Source organism: Delphinapterus leucas, chromosome 20 (assembly GCF_059928025.1).
Source record: "Delphinapterus leucas isolate spDelLeu-1000000601 "Yukka" chromosome 20, BTC_Dleu_Yukka2, whole genome shotgun sequence".
Lineage (NCBI taxonomy): Eukaryota > Metazoa > Chordata > Mammalia > Artiodactyla > Monodontidae > Delphinapterus > Delphinapterus leucas.
This window is the reverse complement of record NC_143148.1, coordinates 1,221,558-1,248,890: the sequence shown is the minus strand read 5'-3', so window position 1 is coordinate 1,248,890 and position 27,333 is coordinate 1,221,558. Positions and strand designations below refer to the sequence as shown.

Here is a 27,333-nt window from a genome sequence, read left to right as displayed (position 1 = left end):
TAATTTAAACGTTAAACTTTATGTTGACACTTAAGAGATTTATTTGAATTTACAAAGCATAGTGGGGAAAATAGATGTTTCATTTGGAGAGCAAAAGACCTGGGAATACTCTTGAGCTGTAAAGTCACATATGGAATTCAAAGACTGAAGGAAGATCGATGTGTTTGTTGTATAGTGTGCGATGGGAAGAGTGATGAGAAAACAAGCAGAGGAAGCAGGTGAAGGCTTCTTTTGCCAGGTATCAGAGGATATCTCAGTGATGAGAATGATCCGAACTTTTTGTAGGGAAGATGATGAGCTTGTGGGGGATTAGTCAGGTGGGATAATAATCAGTGTTTTATATGATAACAAGTGTAAGTATTCGATTCAAATAAATTTATTAAACTCTACATTTTAGCATCATTTAATATTTGTTTTAATTGAAAACTTTGTGTTTGTTTGAAGCGATGCATTTACAGTATTTAATAGGCATATTTTGGAAATTACGCTTTTATGAAAGTGAATTTTAGAAATTGTGATCTATTGGCAATTGGAGGATACTTTTAAAAGTTGAATGCTCTTTTGCTCTTTATTACCCAACTGTAGTAAGTTATTTGCCTTTTATTACCACTAACATTTATTAACATAATACCTGTCTAATGTTGAAGCACTAACTCACAAAGGGCCTGTTTTTGGACATAGGGCATTTATAGAGGTAAATAAGGATAAGTGAGATTATAAGGGTGTGGCTGTATTCCATTAAGACTGGTTTCCTTCTGTTGACAAAAACTCAATTAACAATCAAGAAGAAAAAAGTTAACTTTATTCAATTAAACAGGTTTATAACCCGGGAGACAGAGTCTCAGAATGTCTGAGATCTGTTCGGCCTGTTAGAAGTTGAAGGCACAATGATATACATTTATGAGACAAAGGATCATACAACAAAATGACATGCTGACATTTTACACAAAGTTCATAGGCCAAGTAAGCATGTACAAAGCAGTCAGTGAGTCACCATAACCCCCAATAGAGTTGGGAAACAATGCTAATCTTTTAAGAAGTTACATTGCTAGCATCAGAAGAAAGGGGGAAAAAATTGATCTTTGCAGTCAAGAAAGCATTCCCATCTTTGAGGAAGACTAGTTAGTGTGTAATGCAGAAGCACACTGCACATTAAGGAGGTAGAGAGGCCAAAGCAGAAAATTTTATGTTTAAATTTTCTTGTCCTGCCTTGAAATATAAATTTCATTGCATCACTCATAAGATGAGGGATAGACACCAGGAGTATGCACACGGGGAGAAAAGGCCATGTGAGGACAGAGCAAGAAGTTGGCTACCCAAAAGCCAAAACAGAGGCCTCAGGAAAAACTATACTTTTTGACACCTTCCTGTTAGACTTTCAGCATCCAGAACTGCAAGAAAATTAATTTCTGTTATTTAAGCCACCCAGTCTATACTCTTACTAAACCAGTTTCATTTGCCTGATGCACAGCAAGCCAAACGCTGAGACGCTGAGGTTTGCAGCAGAGAAACTGTTTATTCATAAGGCAGCCAAGCGAGCAGAAGCAAAGACAAATCTCAGATTCACCTCCCCAAAGGGGAGAGGCTAGGAATGTTTATGGGATAAAGCTGGGTGGGGGGATGGGAATTGAAGATAAGAAAAGGTGATTGTTGTTCTGCACAGGTAAAAGTAAGCTACAGATTTTTTCATGAGACACCTGTTCAGAAAATGGCAGTGTTAGCATGTTCTGAGGGTGGGCTGTTGGCCCTCTGACATCAAAAGGTCACTGAGCCGACATTTGCACATGCCCAGATGGAGGGTCAGTGGTCTTAACCAGTTTTAACCAGTTCGAGCTCAAACTGGACACAGCTGACTCCCGATTTCCTAAAACACAACTTGGGCAAAGATCTTATTGTTTAGGCTATTTGCCGCTTGGGAGTACCCGCAAGTTTTTGTAAAAGCAAAGTGAGTTTGATCAGTGAAGGCAGGTTACAGTTTATAACTTATGACTACCCAAGGTTTCAATAGTATTAAAATGTTATGGCAGCCCTAGCTGACAAACACAATTCTCATTTAATGTTTTCTCGTCACCAAATAAATGAGCTCAACACCCAAGAAATATAGTTAGGCCTACAACACCACTTCTGCTGTCACAGTAAAGTCTGCCATCAGACAACTGAAGGAATTGAAGGACCATAGAAGCACCACCATTTGAAACCTTGCTAGCCTTTAATAAATGGGTAGATTTGTGTAACAAACAAACAAACAAACAAAAAATATATATATATATAGAGAGAGAGAGAGGATTACACAATTGTAACAATTCTAAAAAGGCCACAAAATAAAAATTAGCTTTTATACAATTTAGGGCGTTTAGTTTGGCAGTTCCTATTTTTCTTCCACTTTTGATGATCCTGTTCATTTTTGCTTCTACTCCTCAAAATGACTGATAACATAGGCAGGGGAACCGTTTTCTGGGGGAACCAGAGGCAGAGCTCCTGCTTGTCCATCCGCTTCAGGGCAGCCTAACATCACACTACTTGCTTTTCTGTCATGGACCTCAATGGACTCTTTTTTCTTCTTCCTGACCAAACAAACTGAAACTTAAAAAACTGAGTAACACTTCAGACCACATGCATTTGAAGAGCAATAAACAATGTTTCTAGCTATGTGTGGATTCATTTTATATACGAATGACTGGAATGATACGGCCATTTAGATGAGTAGATTTGCGAGCATCGCAAATAATTGTTTTATCCTCTAGGAGCTGCCTGGGCTTAATGGAGTCTGAAATAATGTCTCTTCGCGGCCTTTAACAACGACCAAAGCCCCTCCCTCCTTTGAGGTAGGAACACCACCAGCAGCGTTCCTCAAGGGGCTGCAAATCCAATGCTCCTGTTGAACATTATGAACTAGATTCGCCGCGGCCTCTGGAGCGCTGGGAACTACATTACCCTGAAGGCACGGGCCGAGAGGCAGCAACGGCCAATCAGGGTGAGGGGTTCCCGCGCGTGCGCGTCTGGGCGGGACTTCCGGCGACCCCGTTGTGGCGGTCATTTATGCTCCCCTCCGGTTTCGCGCTCCGGAGCGTTGTGTCAGGATCGAAGTGACTGGACCGAGAAGATCCGAGAGGAGGGCCTGTTCCCGCAACACAGAGGCAGGTCTGAGGCTAGAAGACGCCGCCCGGGGCATCGCGCGTCAAGCCCGGGAGACTGACCGCTGTGCCAGCGTCTCGCCTCATCTCCCGCAGCTCCCGGGCCCGCTTCGTCCACCGAGTCCGATGGCGACGGCGGCGCTGAGGGACCCGCCTGAGGTAAACGCTCGTCCTCCGGTCCCTCACCGCCCACAAGGCACCAGACACTATAGCCCCGAGTGCGGGGCGCCTGCTCACGAGCCCGCAGCCAAGGCCGCGGTGTCCAGGACGGTGAGGCGGCCGTGGGCGGCGCGTGGGCGAGGGTGACAGGCGAAGGAACCGGCAGGTGCAAAGGCTTGGAGGTCGGACTGAGCCAGGAGGATTCGGGAAACCTGGGGTGCATCTTATGACTGCAGTAAAGAGAGTGTGAGGTGGAATCACGCCTGGACCGGCAGAGAGAGAGGTTGTTGCTTTATTCTGAGGGACCTGGGAGCCACGGAGGGCTGTGAACGGACGAAGAGCAGTGTATGTGAGGGCTTTAAAAGTTTTCAAAAAGCTGCTCAGAGAACGAACGGATTGGATTGGAATGGGGGTGACAAAGAGAGGCACAGGGAGTTGAGTCCTCGTCCAAGGTCACAGGATCTGATGAGAGACAGCAGAGGTTAGTCAGTCAGCCTGAGGTCACTAGGTTCCAGGATACAAGGGAGTCCTGCACACATGGAGCCCAACCATGGTTGCCTTCCTTTTTCGCCCAGATTCTGAAGGTTGAAGAGGCACTTATGGAACCTATGTAAGGCAGGAGAGGGTGTCCCAGTCCCTCACTGGTTCTGGGTGGCTAATACTGAAACAGAGATTAGAAGCAAGGCAGGCAGGGCTTTTCCTGGCTATGGGCTCCCTCAGAGAACTGGGATTGTACCAGATCATGTTTGATTTTGTTAAGCACTCTGTGGATGCCATGTTCCAAGTACCTGGGTGAGTCCAGAGAGGTGCCTGTGATGTGGGGCGGGGAGGTGGTAGAGCTGTGGGAGTGCAACTGTGAGGTCTGAAGATGTGAAAGAGGTTTGGTCAACTGAATGACGTGCACATCAAGGGGAAGTGTGAGCTGAGGGCCCACAGGACCTGGTTTTGGGGATTAAGGGTAAAGATGAGCCCATGTTTGGCTGTGTCTTGGAGGCACAATGTGGGAGACCTCGGGGGAATTACTTCGGGGGAGGGATGGGGCCCTGTAGGCCAGGCCCAGAGTTTAGATGGCGTTTATCCCCCCGGCCACCGCCTTTTGTGGCTGAGGGCTGAACACAGTGAGGAGAGATCAGGCATCATTGGCACCAGGCCTGACGTGGGGAGCTCTGATGGAGGATGACCATGGAATACATGTGTGAGGAGATGAATTGTGGGTCCTCAGAGAGAGAATGTTTATGTTTCATCTATCTCATTCATGACAGAATGGTGTGACCTTTGAGGACATTGCCCTGTACTTCTCCTGGGAGGAATGGAAGCTCCTTGATGAGGCTCAGAGACGCCTGTACCATGATGTGATGCTGGAGAACTTTGCACTTATATCTTCACTGGGTAAGAGACTCACCCTCCCCAGTGACCTGGACTAGGCTCTGTATCCTGCCTCACCCTCTTTTCTCCAAGGTGTGCTCTGTCCTTCTCACATATGGACCTTGGGCACTGCTTGTTTCCCCAGCTTTCTGGGTAGTTGCTGTGATAGGTAGGGCTGGGTTGTTTGCACTGCCCCCTTCTCTCCCCATAGCCCCAATACAGTCTGTACTCAACGCTTGTAGGGGTGGATTTGAGGTCAGCATTCTTGCAGTGAGGCTAATGGATTGCATCTTACTTGCCCTTTCCCTGGTCAGGTGGTGAGTCCAGGTCCATGGTACTTCTGTGTCCCAGGTTTTGTTCCTTCTTATTATCTGACATTTCCTTCTGCCTCCATATGCCAGGAATTGAAGGTATTGTCATGACCATTACTTACCTGGACCGTGGGCTGTTTTCTAAGGCTGTCCTTAATGGTTCTGCTTGTGGTGTTTAGATCTCTTTTCTTTTTTCTTTTCTACAGCTTATTGAGGTATAATTGACAAATAATACTGTATGTATTTAAAGTGTACAGGGAGTTCCCTGGTGGTCTAGTGGTTAGGATTCAGCACTTCCACTGCCATGGCCCGGGTTCAATCCGTGGTCAGAGAACTGAGATCCCACAAGCCGCACATTGTGGCCAAAAAATGAAAAAATATTAAAAAGTACAAGGAAGTGTACAATATCATGATTTTATATACACACATACAGTATGAAATGATTACTACAGTCAAGTTGATTAACACATCCATTACCTCACATAATTGTCTTTACATTTTTCGTGTGTGTGAAAACACTTAAGATCTACTTTGTTAACCCATTTGAAGTATACAATACAGCATTATTAAGTATAGGCTCCATGTTGTATTAGTTCCTCAGAGCTTATTCATCTTATAAAACTGACCAACATCTTCCCATTTCCTCTAGACCTGAGCACCCTGCATCTACTCTTTGTTTCTATGGGTTCAACTGTTTTTTTCCCCACGATTCCATATATAAGTGATAGCATACAGTATTTATCTTTCTTTGGCTTATTTCACTTTGCATTATGCCCTCCAGGTTCATCATTATTGTCACAAATGCATGATTTCCTTTTTTAATGGCTGAATAATACTCCATTGCATATAAATACCAGACTTTATTAATCCATTCATTCGTAGACAGATACAGGCATATTGCAGGTTAGGCTCCAGACCACCGCAATAAGGTGAGTAACACAATAAAGCAAGTCACCAAAAGTTTTGTTTTCCAGTGCCTATAAATGTTATGTTTACACTGTATAGTAGCCAGTAAGTGTGCAATAGCATTATGTCTTAAAAAGCAACATATATACCTTAGTTAAAAAATACTTTATTGCTAAAAAAATTTTAATCATCATCTGAGTTGTATCTTTTTGCTGCTGGAGCAATTTATTTTAAAAAAATTTTTTAATAAATAAATTTATTTATTTATGGCTGTGTTGGGTCTTCTTTGCTGTGCGCAGGCTTTCTCTAGTTACAGCGAGTGTGGCTACTCTTCATTGTGGTACAGGGGCTTCTCATTGCAGTGGCTTCTCTTGTTGTGGAGCACAGGCTCTAGGTGCATGGGCTTCAGTAGTTGTGGCACGCGAAGTCTAGAGTGCTGGCTCAGTAGTTGTGGCACAAGGGCTTAGTTGCTCCGCAGCACGTGGGATCTTCCCGGACCAGAGCCTGAACCCATGTCCCCTGCTTTCGCAGGTGGATTCTATTTTTTGTTTGTTTGTTAATTTTATTTATTTATTTTTGGCTGCGTTGAGTCTTCATTGCTGCACGTGAGCTTTCTCTTGTTGCAGCAAGTGGGGGATACTCTTTCATAGCAGTGCACAGGCTTCTGTTTGGGGTGGCTTCTCTTGTTGTGGAAAACGGGCTCTAGGCACACGGGCTTCAGTAGTTGTGACATGCGGGCTTAGTAGCTGTGGCTCGCTGGCTCTAGCGCGCAGGCTCAGTAGTTGTGGCGCACGGGCTTAGTTGCTCCGCACCATATGGGATCTTCCCAGACCAGGGCTCGAACCCGTGTCCCCTGCATTGGCAGGAAGAGTCTTAACCACTGCGTCACCAGGGAGGCCTGGCAGGCGGATTCTTAACCACTGTGCCACAAGGGAAGTCCCTTGCCTTAATTTTGACTGATCAAGGTGCTGACTGATCAGGTTGATGAAGGTTGTGGTGGCTTTGGCAATTTCTTCAAATAAGACAAGAATGATGGTTGCCACATCAATGGACTCTTCCTTTCAGGAATGATTTCTCTGTAGCACATGATGCTGTTTGATAGCATTTAACACACAGTAGAACTTCTTTCAAAATTGTAGTCAATCTTCTCAAACCCTACTGCTGCTTTATGAACTAAGTTTATGTAATATTCTAAAGCCTTTGTCATCATTTCAACAATCTGCACAGCATCTTCCCCAGGAGTACATTCCATCTCAAGAAACCATTTTCTTTTCTCATCCATAAGAAACAACTCCTCATCTGTTAAAGTTTTCTCTTGAGATTGCAGCAATTCAGTCATCTTCCAGCTGCACTTCTAATTCTAGTTCTCTTGGTTTTTCCACTACATCTGCAGTTATTTCCTCCACTGAAATCCTGAACTCCTCAAAGTCATCTAGAGAGTTGGAATCAGCTTTTTCCCAACTCCTGTTAATGTTGATAGTTTTACCTCTTCCCATGATTCATAAATGTTCTTAATGGCATCTAGAATGGTGAGTCCTTTCCAAAAGGTTTTCAATTTACTTTGCCCTGATCCATCAGAGGAATTGCTATCCATGGCAGCTATAGCCTTATGAAATGTATTTCTTAAGACTTGACAGTGTACACTACTTGATCCATGGGCTACAGAATAGATGTTGTAGTAGTAGGCATGAAAAGAACATTAATCTTGTACATCTCCACCAGAGCTCTTGGCTGACCAGCTGTATTGTCAGTGAGTAGTAATATTTTGAGAACATTTTTTTTTCAGAGCAGTTGGTCTCGAGAGTAGTCTTAAAATATTCAGTAAATCATGCTATAAGGAGACGTGCTGTCATCCAGGCTTTGTTGTTCCATTTATAGAATATATGCAGAGTAGATTTAGCAGAATTGTTAAGGGCCTAAGATTTTCAGAATGATAAATGAGCATTGGCTTCAACTTTCAGTCACCAGCTGCATTACCCTTAACAAGAGAGTCAGCCTGTCCTTTGAAGCTTTGAAGCCAGGCATTGACTTCTCCTCTCTAACTGTGAAAGTCCTAGATGCCATCTTCTTCCAACATAAGACTGTTTCATCTACATTAAAAATGTGTTGTTTAGTGTAGCCATGTCCATTAATTATCTTAACTAGATCATCTGGATAACTTTGGTACAGCTTCTACATCAGCACTTGCTGCTTCACTGTGTACTTTTTTTTTTCACCTTGTACTTTTATGTTATCGAGACAGCTTCTTTCCTTAAATCTCATGAACCCACATATGCTAGCTTCATACTTTTTTTTTTTCCAGCTTCTCACCTCTCTCAGCCATCACAGAATTGGAGAGAGTTGGGGCCTGACTCTGGATCAGGCTTTGGCTTAAGGTAATGTTGTGGCTGGCTTAATCTTGGATACAGATCACTAAAATTTTCTCCATATCAGCAATAAGACTATTTTGCTTTCTTATTATTTGTGTGTTCACTAGAGTAGCACTTTTAATTTACTTGAAGAACTTTTCCTTTGCATTTATTGATACAACTTGGTTAATACTGTTTGGTCCAAGGGCCTGGCTTTCAGCCTCTCTTGGCTTTTAACTTGCCTTCCTCACTAAGCTTTATCATGTCTAGCTTTTGATTTAAAGTGAAAGACATGTGATCCTTCCTTTTACTTGAGCTCTTAGAGGCCATTGTAGGGTTATTAATTTGCCTAATTTCAGTATTGTTGCATCTCAAGAAATATGGAGGCGAGAGGAGAGGGAGAGAGACAGATTCACCAGTCCGTAGAGCAGGCAGAACACATACAGTGTTTATCAATTAAGTCTGCTGTCTTATGGGTCCAGTTTGTCGCACCCCAAAACAAAGATCACTGATCACAGATCACCATAACAAGTATAACAATAATGAGAAAGTTTGAAATATCGCAAAAATTACCAAAACGTGACTCACAGACACAACATGAGCAAATGCTGTTAGAAAAATGGCGCCAGTAGACTTGCTTGACACAGGGTTACTGCATACCTTCAATTTGTAAGAAAATGAGTTATCTGTGAAGCACAATAAAACAAGGTATGCCTGTACTTAGGTTGTTTTTATACCTGGGCTATTGTGGATCATGCTGCAGTGAACATGGGGGTGCAAACACCTGTTTGAGATACAGATTTTGTTTCCTCTGGAAATAGACACAGAATTGGGATTATTGGACCATGCAGAGTTCTATTTTTAATTTTTAGGAAATTCCATACAGTTTTCCCTAATGGCTGTACCGATTTACATTCCTACCAACAATGTAGAAGGTTTTCCTTTTCTTCACATCCTCACTAACATGTATCTCTTGTCTTTTTGATAGTAGTGTTCCAGACAGGTGTGAGGTATCTCATTGTGGTTTGGATTTGCATTTCCCCGATGTTAGTGATGTTGAGCACCTTTTCACATACCTGTTGATCATTTGTGTGTTTTGGATAAATATCTGTTCAGGTCCTTTTGCCCATTTTTAATTGGATTCTTTAGTTTTTTATTGTTGAATTGTATGAGTTCTGATATTTTCTGGATATTAACCCCTTATCAGATAAATCCTTTGCAAGTATTTTCTCCTTTTCCTTAGGTTGTGTTTTCATTTTGTTTCCCTTGCTATAAAGAAGCTTTTCCATTTGATATAGTCCCACTTGTTTATTTTTGCTTTCATTGCTTGTGCTATTGGTGTTATCTAAAAAAAATCGTTGCCAACACCAATGTCAAGGAGCTTTTTCTCTGTATTTTCTTCTAAAAGTTTTACAATTTCAGGGTTTATGTTTCAAAATTTTAATCCGATTCAAGTTAATTTTTGTGAGTGGTGTGAGATAAGGCTCTAGTTTCATTTTTTTTGCTTGTGGATAACCAGTGTTTCCATCACCATTTTTGGAAGAAGCTGTCCTTTCTCCATTGTGTGTTCTTGTTGTGCCTATCAAAGATCAGTTGACCACATATGCGTGAGTTTATTTCTGGGCTCTGTATTCTGTTCAGTTGGTCTATGTGTCTATTTTTATGCCAGTACCATAATGTATTAATTACCATAGAATTGTAATAGTTTGAAATCAGAAAGTGTGATGCCTCTAGATTTGTCCTTTTTCAAGATTGTTTTGGCTATTTGGGATTTTTCATGGTTCCATACAAATTTTAGGATTGTTTATTCTATTTCTGTGGAAAATATCATTGGAATTTTGATATGGATTGTTTTCAATCTGTAAATTGCTCTTTGTAAAATTAACAATATTAATTTTTCCAATCCAGGAATACTGGATATCTTTCCATTTATTTGTGTCTTCTTTAGTTTCTTCCATCATTGTCTTATGATTTTCAGAATGTAAATCTTTCATCCCCTAGATTAAATTTGTTCCTGAGTATCTTATTCTTTTGATGCTATTTAAAATAAGATTGCTTTCTTAATTTTCTATTCGGACAGTTTGTAATTAATGTATATAAATGCAACTGAAATTTGTATATTGGTTCTTTTTATCCTGAAACTTTACTGAATTCATTTGTTAGGGTGGAATTTTGGGATTTTCTACATATAAGAGTGTGTTACCTGCAAACAAACACTTTTCCTTCTTCCAGTCCAATTTGACAGCCTTTTCTTTCTTTTTCTTCTCTACTTACTCTGGGTGGGGCTTCCTGTACTATGTTGAATAAAAACGGATAGGGTAGGCATACTTGTCTTGTTCCTGATGTTAGAGGAAAACCTTTTAGCTTTTGAATGTTCAATATGATGTTAGGTATGGGCTTGTCAGACATGTTGAAGTACATTCCTTCTATACCTAGCTTTTTTTTTAAAAAAAAAGAATTAATTCGGCTGTGTCTGGTCTTAGTTGTGGTGTGCAGGATTTTTTAGTTGTGCTGTACAGTCTTCTCTCTAGTTGTGGTGTGCGGGCTCAGTAGCTGTGACCTGCAGGCCCTCTAGTTAGAGCACATGGGCTCACTGGTTGCAGCACACAGGCTCTCTAGTTATGGCACGCGGGCTCCAGAGCATGTGGGCTCAGTAGTTGTGGTGCATGGGCTCTCTAGTTGTGGCAGGCGGGCTGCAGAGTGTGTGGGCTCAGTAGTTGCAGTGCGTGGGCTGAGTCATTGCAGTGCATGGGCTGAGTAGTTGCAGTGCATGGGCTTAGTTCCCCAACCCAGGACTGAACTCGTGTCTCCTGTGTTGGAAGATGGATTCTTAACCACTGGACTACCAGGGAAGTCCCCTTTCTATACCCAACTTGTTGAGAGTTTTTATCATGAATGGATATTGAATTTTAAAATGGTTTTTCAGCATCTATTCATATGATTATGATTTTTATCCTTCGTTCTGATAATGTGGTGTATCACATTTATTGATTTGCACATGATGTTGAACCATCTTTGCACCCCAAGGATAAATGCTACTTGATTGTGATGTATGATCCTGTAAATGTGCTGTTGGATTTGGTTTGCAAGTATTTGGTTGAGGATTTTTGCATCTCTATTCATCAGGGATTTTTTTTTAAAATTTATTTATTTTATTTATTTATTTTTGGCTTTGTTGGATCTTCGTTGCTGTGTGTAGGCTTTCTCTAGTTGCGGCGAGCGGGGGCTCCTCTTTGTTGTGGTGCACGTGCTTCTCATTGTGGTGGCTTCCCTTGTTGCAGAGCACGGGCTCTAGGCATGCAGGCCTCAGTAGTTACAGCACATGGGTTCAATAGTTGTGGCTCGCAGGCTCTAGAGTACATGGGCTTAGTTGCTCTGCAGCATGTAGGATCTACCTGGACCAGGGCTCGAACCTGTGTCCTGTGCATTGGCAGGCAGATTCTTAATCACTATGCCACCCGGGACACCCTCATCAGGGATATTGACCTGTAATTTTCTTCTGTTGTATTCTTCTTAAATGGCTTTGATATCAGAGTAATGCTGGTCTCATAAAATGAACTTGGAAGTGTTCCTGCTTCAATTTTTTGGAAGATTTTGAGAAGGATTGATATTAATGTTTTAAATATTTAGTAGATGGCTTCCCTGGTGGCACAGTGGTTGAGAGTCCGCCTGCTGATGCAGGGGACGCGGGTTCGTACCCTGGTCTGGGAGGATCCCACTGCCATGGAGCAGCTGGGCCCATGAGCCATGGCTGCTGAGCCTGCACATCCGGAGCCTGTGCTTCGCAACGGGAGAGGCCACAACAGTGAGAGGCCCGCATACTGCAATAAATAAATAAATAAATAAATATTTAGTAGAATTCCCAGTGATTTTGCCTAGTCCTGGGCTTTTCTTTGTTGGGAGATTTTTTTTATTAGTGATTCAATCTGCTTACCAGTTATAGGTTAATTCACATTTCCTATTTCTCCATGATTTTTTTTTGGTAGGTTTTATGTTTATAGGAGTTTTATTCATTTCTTCTGAGTTATCCAATTTGTTGGCAAATAACTGTTCATTCTAGTTTCTTCTGATTGATTGTATTCCTGCAGTATCAGTTGTTATGTCTCCTCTTTCATTTCTGATTTTGAGTCATCTCTCTTTTTTCATAATCTAGCTAAAGGCTTGTCAATTTATCTTTTCAAAAAAACCAACTGTTGAGATTTCCCTGGTGATCAGTGGTTAGGACTCTGCACCTCCACTGTAGGGGGCCCAGGTTCAATGCCTGGTCAGGGAACTAAGATCCCAGAAGCCATACAGAGTAGCCAAAAAACAAAGTAAAAAGTTTTTTAAAAAAATTAAAAAGCCTCTTAGTTTTATTGGTGTTTTCTGTCATTTTTCTAGTCTCTATTTCATTTATTTCTGCTCTGATCTTTATTATTTGTTTTATTTCTGCTAACTTTAACCTTAGTCTGTTCTTTTTCTGATACCTTGAGATATAGAGTTAGGTTGTTTATTAGAGATCATTCTTTTTTCTTAAGGTAGTCATTTATTACTATAAACTATCCTCTTACAATTGCTTTTACTGCATCCCATAAGTTTTCGTGTGTTATGTTTCCATTTACATTTGTTTGAATATGTTTTTTTTAATCATTTCTTGTTTAACCCATAGGTCATTCAGGAGTGTGTCATTTAAATTCTACCTATTTGTGAATTTCCCAGCTTTCCTCCTGTTAATGATTTCTAGTTTTGTACCATTGTGGTTGGAAAAGATATTTAATATGTTTTCCATCTTTTTAAATTTGTTAATACTTGTTTTGTGACCTAACATGTGACCTATCCTAGAGAGTGTTCTCTGTGTACTTGAGAAGAATGTGTATTCTGCTATAGTTGGATGGCATCTTTTGTACATGTCTGTCAGGTCCCTTTGATCTTAGGTGCAGTTCAAGACCAACGTTTTCTTATTCAGAGTGGGGCATTGAACCCCTAATATTACTTCACTGCTGTCTTTTTCTGCCTTCAGATTTGTTTGTATTTGCTTAATATATTCGGGTGTTCCAATATTGGATGCAAATATACTTGTAATTGTTATATCCTCTTGATGAATTGACTGCTTTATCATTATATAATGACCTCCTTTGTCTATTTACTTAAAGTCTGTCTTTTCTGACATAGTATAATTACCCCTATTCTTTTTTTGTTTCATTTGCACGTTTGTGGTTGGATTGCCCCTTCCAATAAAGTGAATGTGTACCTCATCGGTGTTTCTTTGCATTCAGGTGTCTGGAGTGGAGAAGAGAATGTTGAGGCATCCTTTGAACAGAGTGTTTCTGTGGTAATGTCACAGGTCAGGACTTCCAAGGAACCTTCATCTTCCCAGAAGACTCACCCCTGTGAGATGTGTGGTCCAGTTTTGAGAGACATTTTCCATTTGACTGAGCAGCAGGGAGCACAACACAGCCAGAAACTATTCAAGTGTAGGGCATGTGCAAAAGGATTTTATTTCAGTGCAGACACTCAGCAGCACCAGGAGCAACACATGCAAGGAAAACCATTCATAATCGGTGTGGACAGGGACTTATTTGTGAAGAGCAGCAATTTCCATGTGTCAGGGGAGACTTTTACCTGCAAGAAAGTTGCAGAGGACTTCCTAGCCACCTCAGGACATCTGAATCAACAGGCCATTCACACTGGGGAAAAGCCAAACACAGTCACCCACTGCATGGAAACTTTACAAAGCAGAAAAAGTCATTGCACCAGGGGAGAATGCAAGAAAGGCTTCAGCCCCAAACACACACTTGTTCAGGCCCAGAGTGCCTACACTGAAAGACAATGTTTTATGTGCAGTGAATGTGGGAAAACATTCAAGTATAAATCCTCATTTGTTGTGCACCAGAGAATTCACACTGGTGACAGGCTTTATGACTGTGGCGACTGTGGAAAATCTTTTAGGGGAAGCTCAGCCCTCATTCAACATCGAAGAATTCATACTGGGGCAAGGCAGTACAAGTGCAGCAAATGTGGGAAATCCTTTAGCCAAGAATTTGTCTTCATTTATCCTCAGAGGAGTCACACTGGAGAAAATTGCCACATTTGCCATCAGTGTGCACAATCTTTTAGCCATAGCTCCATCTTTTTTCAACAACAGACAGTTCACACTGGAGAAATGAGTTATGAGTGCACTGAATGTAGGAAGTCCTTTAGACGAAAATCTGACCTCATTGAACACTGGAGGGTTCACACAGGAGAAAGGCCTTATGAGTGCAGTGAATGTGGGAAATCCTTTACTTCTAGCTCCGCCCTTCGTTATCATCAGAGAGTTCACACTGGAGAAAAGCCTTATAAATGTGGAGAATGTGGGAAGTCTTTTACCTCTAGCTCTGGCCTACGTTATCATCAGAGAATTCACACAGGAGAAAGGCCATATGAGTGTACTGATTGTGGAAAGTCTTTTACCCAAATAAATCACCTCATTATACACCGAAGAGTTCACACAGGAGAAAGGCCTTATGAGTGTAGTGAATGTGGGAAATCCTTTAGCCACAAATCTTACCTGTCTCAACACCAGAGAGTTCACACTGGAGAAAGGCCTTATGAATGTAGTGAATGTGGGAAATCCTTTACCTCTGGTTCTGCCCTCTGTTATCATCAGAGAGTTCACACAGGAGAAAAACCTTATGAGTGCAGTGAATGTGGGAAATCCTTTACCAATGGACCGATACTCATTCGACACCGTAGAGTTCACACAGGAGAAAGGCCTTATGAGTGCAGTGAATGTGGGAAATCCTTTACCCAAAGAAATCATCTCAACATACACCAGAGAGTTCACACAGGAGAAAGACCTTATGAGTGCATTGAATGTGGGAAATCTTTTACCTCTGGTTCTGCCCTTCGTTATCATCAGAAAATTCACATTGGAGAAAGGCCTTATGAGTGCAGTGAATGTGAGAAATCTTTTACCTCTAGCTCTGCCCTCCGTTGTCATCAGAGAGTTCACACAGGAGAAAGGCCTTTTGACTGCAGTGAATGTGGTAAATCTTTTAGGGACACTTCCCAATTGAATCAACACCAGAGAGTTCACACTGGTGAAAAGCCTTATGAATGTAGTGATTGTGGGAGATCCTTTAGCCAGAATTCATACCTCTCTAAACACCGGAGAGTTCACACTGGAGAAAGGCCTTATGAGTGCAGTGAATGTGAGAAATCTTTTACTTCTGTCTCTGCCCTTGGTTATCATCAGAGAGTTCACACTGGAGAAAGGCCTTATAAGTGCAGTGACTGTGGGAAATCTTTTACCAATAGCTCAATACTGATTCGCCATCGGAGAGTTCACACAGGAGAAAGGCCTCATGCATGTAGTGACTGTGGAAAGTCCTTTACCCAAAGAATTCACCTCATAATTCACCGGAGAGTTCACACAGGAGAAAGGCCTTATGAGTGCAGTGAATGTGGGAAATCTTTTACCTCTCGTTCCACCCTTCATTATCATCAGAGAGTTCACACAGGAGAAAAGCCTTATGACTGCAGCGAATGTGGGAAGTCTTTTAGCCGAAAATCTAACCTCTCTCAGCACCAGCGAGTTCACACTGGAGAAAGGCCTTAAATGTGTAAGAAATGTGTAATTTCTTTGTTCAGTGTAATGACATTGGATGAAACTGTGAGGCACTAGTTGTCCCATGCATCCAAACATCAGGAGTAGAGAGATTCCTCATAATTTTCAGTTTTGTGGGAAGCATGTGTGACTGTGTTACACTCTCTAACCTACCCAGGGCTCTTGATAGATTTATGTCACTGCCACTTTCTGTAGCCAGATCCATTTCATCTCTATAAGCTGGCACGTCCCCACAGTGTGCATCAGTCAGTACTGCAGTGTGCTCAGGGAAGCCAACTCTGTTCTCTCATTTCTGGGAGGAAATTAGGAATAACCTGAACCTTTAGGATTCCCTTTCTGACCAGCTTGGGCATGGGCCTGACCTACTATTGGCCCAGAGAACATCATATGAGTTAATCTGGCAGCTTCCAGAGAAGGATTACCATTTTCAGGGACACGTTGGTCTCAAGATACTTGTGATGAATTTTTATACCTTCTGAGTCACCAGCTAAAGAACTGCCAGCCATTGCTGGCAGATCTGCCAGAACATTGCTTTCGTTTGAACAGTAACAAAGACCTTACTGTTTAAGTCCTCTTTAATCTTGGACATTCTATTTACCAAATAGGGTAGGTTATAAACAGATTTGGGCATGAAGGGGCGAGCAACTTTTATGGGGGTATCAAACTTTCTATGCCTCAGAGGAGACATTACAAAGGCAGAAATTAACTTACTAGTTTTTGCCAAATTTGCATTTCTGCCCGTGGCCTCCTAGGAAAGACTGCAGGACTTTCTTGTCTTCTTTTGAGGCCTGGATGCTATGAGTTTTAGGAGACTCAGAGGGCACCCTGAGGAGGGGTCCAGTGTGACAACCTCAACTGCTTCTGGGAGCAGCATGAATTTTTTCCCTTGTTCACAGGGCATGTCAGCAATGCTGAGGGAGCTCTCTTCCCCAGGTCTTACAAAGAGCCAGGCAGATTTTTAAAAAAAGAGAGAAAAGGAGAATCTGTAGTCCACAGATGTCTCTTGTGACCCAGGCTGCATTCCTGTTGACTCTGGTGGAAAGTCATTGCTCACTCTATTTGCTGTCTTTGAGGTAAGACTGACCGCCAGAGGGCATGACAAAGTGGAATGAATGTAGGATTGCCAAACCTATTTTCCCAAAACAGTTGGACATAGTTGTTTTTTTTTTTATCTTGAAGCATTTCAAAAGCTATTTGTTATCAGATAGCTCTGACATATGTATGGAACTGAAACCATCATTGTAGTCATGGTAATGACTGTATCTGTTACTGTATATTTATCTCATGACCTTTTATAATCTCTCTCTTCTTGCCCCTCACACCCCTTCAAGTAACCATTGATTTACTTTCCTTTATAATATGTAACTTTCCACTTTCTAGAATTCATGTGATGGGAATCAAAGTATTTACTATTTTTCCTGCTTTTATTTATGTTGCATAAATACTTGGAGAGTCATCAATGATATATAAGCAGCTCATATTTTTTTTTCTAAGAAACATTCTTATATTTGAATATACCACTATTTATCCATTCATTTGCTTATGGACATTTGGGGTTTTTCTAATTTTTGACTATTGGGAAAAAAAGCTGGTACAAGCATTTGTGTATAAGATTTTATGTCGATGTATGTTTATCTTCAGTAACTCAGAGTGCAAAGTTTGAGTCATAGGGTAGGTGAATGCTTAACTTAAACAGACTAGCAAATTGTGATCTGAACTAATTATACCTTTTTCTTTTCTTCTTTTTTTTTCTGATCGTGCTGCACAGCTTGCGGGATCTTAGTTTCCCAACCAGGCCTCATCAGTGAAAGTGCAGAGTCCTAACCACTGGACTGCCAGGGAATTCCCATTTTTTTCATTCTTACCAGCAGTGTATGAGAGCTCCATTTCTTCCACATCCTGGTGAATATTTCATTTGTTCATTCTTTTTTTTTTAACAAACATTGTCACTTTATTATATTGTACATATGAGTCTTTCTACATAAATGGGATAAAAGATAACATTCCAGAATATTAGTGTTTTTATTGGGAATGTGTATTTCTTTTTTTTATTATTTGTATTTTTTTATAGTCAATCATTCTTAATTTTAACCCTTTTTGTAAGTTTGTCCAGCTATATAACTGTTGTTTTATTTGCATTTCCCTAAAGATTCATGATGAACATTTCTTCAGATGCATATTTGCTACCTCTGTATCTTTAGTGAAATGTTCATATCTTCTGCCTATTCTGTGAATTTTGGCTATTTTCTTCCTTTCACAAAAGAACAGTGAAACAGCCAAGTTGTATTGGAATTTCACTCATTTTGTGACTTTTTAATTTATGGAATAATTGTTTTTAATACTGGAATAATATGTTCTAATTTTTTCAATTTTTTATGCTATGTGCAATGTAATGGAAACATATACCATATACTTTTAATTTTAATCTGTGTTATTAATGTATTCTCCATCACTTTCTAAGGTCCAGACATTTAATAATACCACAAACCCTTGCTTAGTAGTGTTCGCCCCTTTGCCTGGTCTATCATCATGGGAGTTGGTGGGTTGGAGCAGAACTCTTGGTGAGGGAGACGAGATGGCATCAGGATGAACAGGGTGTTTTTTGAGTCCCAAAGCCTAGCAGGACTGGAAATAAGGCAGTAATCAGACTCCCCAAGCCCTGGGTCAGGCAGCCTGGGTTTGAATCCTGATCCCAAAATATTGTGACTCACAGGCAAATGACCACCCACTCTGGGCCTCAGTTTCCCCCTTTGTAAAACAGGTATAAAACAGGTATAAGTTGTGGCTCTACCAGTGAGCTCTGGGAGGTGAAGAGCTGAAACGTGGCTATACCCGCAACCTCGTTGGACCTAGGCAGCACTAGCCTCTGCCTTCCGTGACATTCCCTGGCCAGGCACCCCTCATTTTCCCCAAAGTCCCTGGGTACATTTGGGAAAGAAATGGGGCTTCTCAGAAGCCACTGACCCACCCACCCCACGCACCCACAAGGAGGCAGAGGCTGTACTGACATCTCAGTGTGGGTTCCCCACCTGGGAATCTCTGGACAACTTGCTAGAGCTCCCTGAGTCTCAGTTTGCCGACTCACATGGAGGTGATGAGGCGCTTACCTTGGTTCCTGTGAGGATTAATAAAAGTAACAAAATACTGAGTACCTAACGGTGCCAGGATTCCAGGGTTTGCTTTATGAACATATTCTCTTTAATTCTCACAACCCAAGATAGTGGGAACTATTATTGTACTGCTGGGGAAATCCAGGGTCAGAATGATGTTGTGGGTTCCCCAAGGTCACACAATGGACAAGTGTCTGATTCAAGATGCTGGATTCATACCCCTAAGTCTAGCTCCAGAGCTGGGGATGTTTAATCCCTTTACCTCAGCACGTGAAGCACTCATACCTGGGCAGGCACGCACAGAGTTCCAAGGAGTCTCAGCTGCTGTTACCTTTGTTGGAATTATCAACATGACCATTTCCCCACTTACCACCTGCCCTCACAGTTCTCACAGGAATGCCCTTGTCTGTCATTACTAGTGGCTTCCCCAATGGGAGGTTTTTCTCTCAGCTGCAATTGCATTATGTCCAAAGGCCGCACCTTCCTCTCCTTTGAGCACAGCACAGAGCTTAACCCTCGAGAATCAGTGATTCAGGGCTGGGTCTCTCCACTTTCATCAGCGACTTGAGTGACAGCCTCTGATGCCATCTAACATCCCAATATGAGGTTTGACTTTTTCAGGTATTTGTAAACTTCATCCTGGAGGACTAGAGACAGCCCAGTCCAGAGGACCTGGTTCCAGGAGGTGATAATGGAGACCTATGTGCTCCTGGTCTCACTGGGTAACAGCTCACCTCTGCTCCATTCATGGACCTGCTGCCTATTTGGTTCTGTCCTCTCTGTCCAGGACTGGCTGGTTGAGAAGACCACTGGCACGCACCGTCCTTCTTCCCTGCATTCCTCACCATGTTCTGGACCGACGTCCTCTATTCTAACCTTTCTGTCTGCACCAAGGGTCTTTTGGTAAAAAACACAAGTCCTCACCTGAGTGCTCATCACACTCTAACCACATCTGAGGTCCCCACTCCAGATTACACAGAAGGGGAACTGACTAGCCTAGCCTGGTTGGGTCATGTGTCCCCTCAGTCCAGTTAGCAAGGTCATGGGTGATAGGCTGCTTCAGAGAAGAGGGTGAGTCAGGCAGTACTTCTTGAGAATCATTTAGCATCAGTTCATCCAGGGTATCTTCTTAAACCATACAATCCCAGTTAAAACAGGCTCCTGGTGACTTCCCTTGTGGTCCAGTAGTTAAGACTAAATACTTCCAATGAACGGGGTACTGGTTCGATCCCTGGTCGGCGAAGTAAGATCCCACATGCTGCGCAGCATGGCCAAAAAAAAAAAGGTGGGGGTAGCTCCTGAATGCTACACCATTGTCCCTTGTTTCTTAAGGCCTAGACCATGCTCCTGTGCTGCTTCAGGAGATGATTTTAGAGGGTGCACAGATCTGACATAAAGTGGAATGCTTGGAAACCCTGAGAAAGCGATTCTTTTCCCCTGCTCTTTCCCTTGCTGCTGTCAGGAGAAAGTCTTCTTGGTATAGTGCTAGATCTCTATTGCCCACTGTTACTAATATCCCCCTCCCCGTTTTTTATGCCCGAACAGGGACCTGAAACTAATATCCCTTTTTAATAGAGGGGGCACCCGTGAGCATACCCCATGGGGTCCCTGGGACTTCAGAGCATTATTTTGATTTCATTGTATTTTCATGGTAAACTTCCACTTGTCCCAAGTCAAACTGGTTTTCCCAATTAGCAGAGAGATACAAATATTCTTTTTAAGATGCAATCTATATAAGAAAAATAAAATATAGGTCATTTAAAAGAGAATTGTAACACTGGCCACAGCCAAGTTCCCGTAAGCACAGATCAGGTGTCAGGTTTGTTGCAGGCACTGTTCAGACTCCATTCCTTGAATTCCAACATCCTGTCCTCAGCAAAGTAAGGAAAATACAGCCACTGAGCGAGTCCCTCAGAAACCTCAAGTTATTCAATGTAGAAGATGTGCCGCCTTTATGAGGTGCCAACCTGTGCTTTCTTTGCTGCTAAAAGTCCTTTTTGTGACCACGCTGCACGGCATGCAAGATCTTAGTTCCCAGACCAGACCAGGGATCGAACCCCTGCCCCCTGCAGTGGGAGCACAGAGGCCTAACCACTGGATTGCTAGGGAATTCCCTAAAAGTCCTTTTTAAAAATGAAATGTAAGTGAGTGTAGATGATAGTTAATGTCCTTTCTGCACCAAATCACCATGTAGATTTTCTGATTTTTAAAAAAATTTTACAGGTCCATGAAATATCAAAATTTGGGAATGACCAAGTCATCCCCTCACACAGATAACCCTTTCTCAAGGATTAAATACTCCAGATCACCTCCCTCTCACATGGCTACCTTCTCCAAGAATGCTGGCCCTACACAGGGCTGTGCACTGTTTCCTCCTCAGTGTAGCACTCAGGAGGCCGAGTCCTGGAGCCATAGCTCCTGGTGAGAATCCCAACTCTGCTTCTCACAGGCTGTATGGCCCCAGGCAAGTTTCTGAACCTCTCCCTGGCTTAGAGTCCTCCTTGACAGAATGGGGTAATATGGTATTTATGTCACAGTACTATTGTTTGTCTAAATGGGTTCATGTATGAAAACTGACCAGTCTGTTACTTCCTGACTGTGCAGGTCTGAGGTGTGATCTCTGTTGCCATCACTGCTCCTGTTGATACCACCATCATCATCATCATTATCCTCATTATCAACATGCCTGAACTTGGCACCTTCTAGAGCAGTGTTGTGAAGCGTTGTAGTTCAATAGTACAGATGCCAGAGACAGCCAACCTGGGTCCCCAACTGAATCAGCTGAATATCAGTTACATGCCATTCATCTGTCTCAATTCACTTGTTATTGATAGTTGAGTTGTTTCCAGCTTGGGGATGTTAAAGATAAAGCTGCTGCAGACATTTATAGCTAGTCTTCATGTGGAAATGCGTTTCATTTATTTTGAACTAAGATTTGTGAGTATAATTCCTGAGTCAGATGGTAGGTGAATTTTTTGTTGTTAAGAAACACAAAATTTCAGTTTCATTGACCTTTTCAATTTTTTTTTAGTCTCTATTTCTGCCCTGGTCTTTATTATTTCTTTCTTCTACTAAATTTGGGTTTTGTTTGTTCTTTTAATAGTTCCTTTAGGTGTAAGTTTAGGTTGTTTGAGATTTTTTTTGTTTTCCTGAGGTAGGCTTGTATCACTATAAACTTCCCACTTTGGACTGCTTTAGCTATATCCCATAGATTTTGGATTGTTTTGTTTTTGTTTTCATTTGCCTATACATTTTTTTTTTTTTTTTTTTTGCCACACTGGGCAGCTTGAGGGATCTGTTTCCCGACCAGTGATTGAACTCAGGCCACAGCAGTGAAAGCCTGGAATCCTATCCACTAGGCCACTAGAGAACTCCTGATGTATTTTTTTTTATTTCTTTGATTTCTTCAGTGATCCATTGGTTGTTAGCATATTATTTAGTCTCCATGTGTTTGTGTTTTTTGCAGTTTTTTTTTTCTTTTTCTTGTAGTTGATTTCTAGTCTCATAGCATTGTGGTTGAAAAAGATACTTGACAAGTAGGAAAAGTTATGGTCAGAGAAGGTTCTTTGAAAAGAAAAATAAAATTGATAAATCTTTAGCCACACTCATCAAGGAAAAAAGAAGTCCAAAATCCATAAAATCAGAAATGAAGAAGAAGTTTCAACTGACACAACAGAAATACAAAGGATCATGAGATTAATATCAACAAATGTATGCCAATAAAATGGACAACCTAGAAGAAATGGATTAATTCCTAGAATGTACACTCAAGACTGAACAAGGAAAAAATAGAAAATATGAATGGACCAATTAACCAGTAATGAAATTGAATCAGCAATTTTAAAAAACTACCAACAAACAGAAGTTCAGGACCAAATGGCTTCACAGGTGAATTCTACCAGAAGTTCAGAGAAGAGTTAACACCTATGCTTCTCAAACTATTCCCAAAAACTTACAGCAGGAACACCTTTGAACTCATTCTACAAGGCCAGCCTCACTACAATACCAAAACAAGACAAAGATATCACAAAAAAAGAAAATTACAGGCCAATATCACTGATGAATATATATGCAAAAATCCTTAACAAAATATTAGCAAACCAAATCCAACAATACATTAAAAGGATCATACACCATGATCAAGTGGGATTTATTCCAGGGAAGAAAGGATGGTTGGATATCCACAAATCAATCAATGTGATATACCACATTAACACTTTGAAGAATAAAAATCATATGATCATCTCAATAGAATGCAGAAAAAGCTTTTGACAAAATTCAACACCCATTACAATAAAAACTTTCTAGAAAATGGGCATAGAGGGTACATACCTCAACATAATAAAGGCCATATATTATAAGCCCACAACTGGTATCATACTCAACAGTGAAAAGCTGAAAGCATTTAATCGAAGACAAGGATGCCCACTCTTGCGACTTTTATTCAACATAGTTTTGGAAGTCCTAGCCACAGCAATCAGAGAAGAAAAAGAAATAAAATGAAATTCCAAGGGATTTCAGAGCTTGGTGGCAGGAACTAGTGGTAGAGACCAACATATTTTTAATGTATTTTACAGTATATTAAAACACACCACCTCAGCCATAAAAAGGAATGAAATTGGGTCATTTTTGGAGACAAGGATGGACCTAGAGAGTGTCATACAGAGTGAAGTAAGTCAGAAAAGCAAATATCGTATAATAACGTATATATGTGGAATCTAGAAAGATGGTATCGATTTTATTTGCAAAGCAGAAATAGAGACATAGACATACAGAACAAATGTATGGATACCAAGGGGAAAAGGGGTGGGGAGGGAGGAATTGGGAGACTGGGATTGACACATATACATTATTGATACTATGTATAAAACAGACAACTGATGGGAACATACTGTATAGCACAGGGAACTCTACCTAATGCACTGTGGTAACCTAAATGGGAGGGACGTCCAAAAGGGAGGGGATATCTGTATGGATGATTCATTTTATTGTCAGTGGAGGCTAACACAACATTGTAAAGCATACTCCAATAAAAATTAAACAAAACAAAAACACACACATACCAGAAAATATCTCTAGCACCCTGGAACTGGCACAATGGTCATATGAGTGGTCTGGCACTCCAGGCAAACAACTACCCTTGGGAAAGTGTTCCATGGCTTCTCCATGGAACATCTTTCTGATGTATCCTTGTCACTCTCTCCTCTCCATTAAATATTTGCTCGAATATTATCTGCAGCATGAGAACATCTCTGACCCCTCTATTTCCTACTGAAATCCTCAGACTCCACATGCCTGCATTCCTCATTGCTGCTCTTTTATATTTCCACACCACCTGTCACCTTATAATTACTATAATATAGAATATTTTCTTTGTGATTTATTGACTATTCCTTCAATAAAGAGTTGGATTGCAGGCTGCATGAGAACACATTTCTTTGGTTGCTGATGTATAACTCTTATCTAGGTGAGCCTCTGAGCCAGATGAGATGTTTAGTAAATGATTATTGATGGAATAAAACATGATGTCATAGCTTTCCTTCCATTCTTCTACCTCTTTCTGCTCTCACCTTACTATTTCTTTTTCTCAAGTTTGTTTTCCCAGGATTGTCATGAATGGAAAGGATTCACACTTTGTGGAAACAAGAATTTCATGGTAACCAAGTCTCCAGCATAACCATGGACTCAACTTAATTCTCTCACATTTTAGGACTCAGTGTCCTTCATTTATCACCCATTGAGACTTACCTCTTCTCAGGTTTCACAAGTCCTTTTCTCTTCTAGTGATTTCCACAGTGCTTAATGGATGACTCCATTAATCAACATTAATAACTTTCTGTAATTTGCTCACTCTACAAATATTTTTCAGAGATATTCTTGAGTCCCCTTGCAGACACTGCCACTGCATTTACAGGTGAAATAATAATCACTGCCCAGCAAGGAGATGAGATCGTGGAATTAAAAACCTTTATCTCTTGTTTGGATGCCCACTTTTTACCCCATACACAGATGCCGATATTTTGGCCATCCTGGCAACAAATGTAAATTTGGTAAGTAAGCACTATTCCCAGATACATGTCATATTCTTAGAAGAAATAGACCATATCTCAGAAAATTCAATAAGAAATGTTATATGGGGGGGAAAATCTGCTTTCTGGGATTGAAACACAAATACTGACAAAGAGATACAAAAGGGATGCATTCTGAGGGACCAAGAGGCATGGTGCCACCTCATCTACTTGCTTTAAGGCTGCCTAGTATCCATATTTCCTCTACAACCTGTCTGGATTATACTTACTCTTATTGCTGACCAAACACATTGAGCCTCACAATGTCCATTCTAAGAGCTTTGCTCCCCACGAAGAGTAAGAAGACTGTGTTTTATTCAGTTTTTGAGTGGACATTTATGTCAATTGTTGGATATGCATTTTTTATCTTTTGGGAGCATGATTTGCAAATGAAATCTGTAAGAGTGTTTTACCAAGATGTCTTTGATGAGTGCAAGTGTTAAAACTTCCTGTCAGATTTCGTGAAAGCAAGGCACACTTAAAAAACATGTGAATAAAAGATTGTAAGATACAAAGAGCAAGATAATCAGGGATGTAAAGAATCTCAAAGCTAGAGGTTATCTTGTATGATGGCATGTTTTATATATACATAATATCTTCATTATTATTAATATTTTGCCTCCTCTCTCTGGAAAGATCTCCGATGATTCAGTGGTGAATCTGTAGGTATCTAGTTCATTATCTCGAAGTCATGAGACAGTTTGTTCTAACAAATCATATCCTGATCACACACACTGACAGGTATCTCAATCACTTTGTGGAGAGTGAAGTTTTCTTGATTACACCTTATTTGTGCTCACATAGAACCTCTCTAATCAGGGGAAATTTAAGAGGCTTTGTTATCTAAAAAAAACTGCAGTTTGTAAAGGGCAATGTGTACAATAATGAGAGCAAGTTTAGAATTTGCAGGCCCTTGTCTCTTTAAATAAAACAAGTTTTGTTACGCCTCATACAAAACAAGTAATGCTGCTTGTATATGACTTAAATTCATTTCAAAGGTTTTATATAAACTATTTCCATTTTTTTCCTTTTTATAATTCTCTAGTATTTTTACTAGTAATTTGTACTAGTACTACCAATTTGCTAGTTTTGTTCAATTTTATAGAATGCTATATAAATTAAAATACTGAGAAAAAATTTTAATTTAATTAATTTATTTATGGCTGCATTGGGTCTTTGTTGCTATGCACGGGATTCTCTAGTTGCGGCGAGTGGAGACTACTCTTCATCGTGGTGTGCGGGCTTCTTATTGTGGCGGCTTCTCTTGTGGAGCACAGGCTCTAGGTGTGCAGGCTCAGTAGTTGTGGCTCGCAGGCTCTAGAGTGCAGGCTCAGTAGTTGTGGTGCACGGGCTTTGTTGCTCTGCAGCATGTGGGATCTTCCCGGACCAGGGCTCGAACCTGTGTCCCCTGCATTGGCAGGCGGATTCTTAACCACTGCACCACCAGGGAAGTCCCATCACTGAGAAAATTTTTACCCAATCCATACAGATATGATTTTTCATGTGTAGGTTTGATTAAATTATTTCCAATTTGAAAATATTTTTTTGATCTCAAGTTTTAATCTATTTTAATATTTCATTACATTATATATTTTCTGTCCAAATTGATAATCAAGTTTAATATATAAATGCCTCCTTAAATTATTCAATATGTACATATCAGTAAGGTGTGTTTCCAGGCTCACTACTATGTACTGTTAACCCCACTACGATTTTCTCTGCCAGAATAAGCTGTTGGATATATATATAATTTCTTCTAATAAATACTTTTGTTATCCCTTTAAGTAAGCTTTAACTAATAAGCTCTGAAACACTAGCATTTTGTTTGAAATACATAAAGTAAATTACCTCTTTTAGTATTTTTATTCATAATAGCCTTTATAGAAACTTGCTTTATATCTATTTTTATTTAGAGGTGGTTTTTATAATTTCTGGTTTAATTTCTATGGTTTTTAATTTTCTTCAGTTCTTTCACATTTCTTTGTTTTAATGTTTTTCAAATTTTTGTATTTCAGTAACATTTGATTTAAATTTTTAATTAGGAGAAATCTTCTTACAAGATTAATATTGATTTTTAATTTTTATTGCATATATGCATACCCATAATCTCTTGTTAATTATAATATTTCAAATGATTTTAAAAGAATTCTTAGCTATATATAGGTCAAATTTCAGTATAAATATGTACTTTTTCATTTTCTCTATATATAATTCATAAATATGTTCCTAAACTTACAGCATTGAAAATGCCAGACACATCACCTCACTTATAAATCTTTCCAGTATGTCTATAAAGTACACATTCTCTTTCATTATGACAATTACATCATTTTCATACTAACAG

The 27,333-nt window shown here is 40.6% G+C and overlaps 1 protein-coding gene across 2 annotated transcripts; it reads left to right on the top strand.

Moving 5' to 3' along the window:
- The first annotated feature begins 2,695 nt into the window (after positions 1-2,695).
- LOC111170055 (uncharacterized) lies at positions 2,696-26,856 on the top strand. 2 transcript variants are annotated; one of them, XM_022564874.3, is made up of 4 exons: positions 2,696-3,293; positions 4,556-4,682; positions 13,479-15,806; positions 17,580-26,856. In XM_022564874.3, exons 1-3 carry the CDS (start codon positions 3,261-3,263, stop codon positions 15,800-15,802), a joined length of 2,484 nt encoding a protein of 827 aa, XP_022420582.2. In that variant the 5' UTR covers positions 2,696-3,260; the 3' UTR covers positions 15,803-15,806; positions 17,580-26,856. The 2 variants fall into 2 exon arrangements, with proteins under 2 accessions (XP_022420582.2, XP_030617003.2); XM_030761143.2 differs by having other exon boundaries at positions 13,479-26,856.
- The last annotated feature ends 477 nt before the right edge of the window (positions 26,857-27,333 follow it).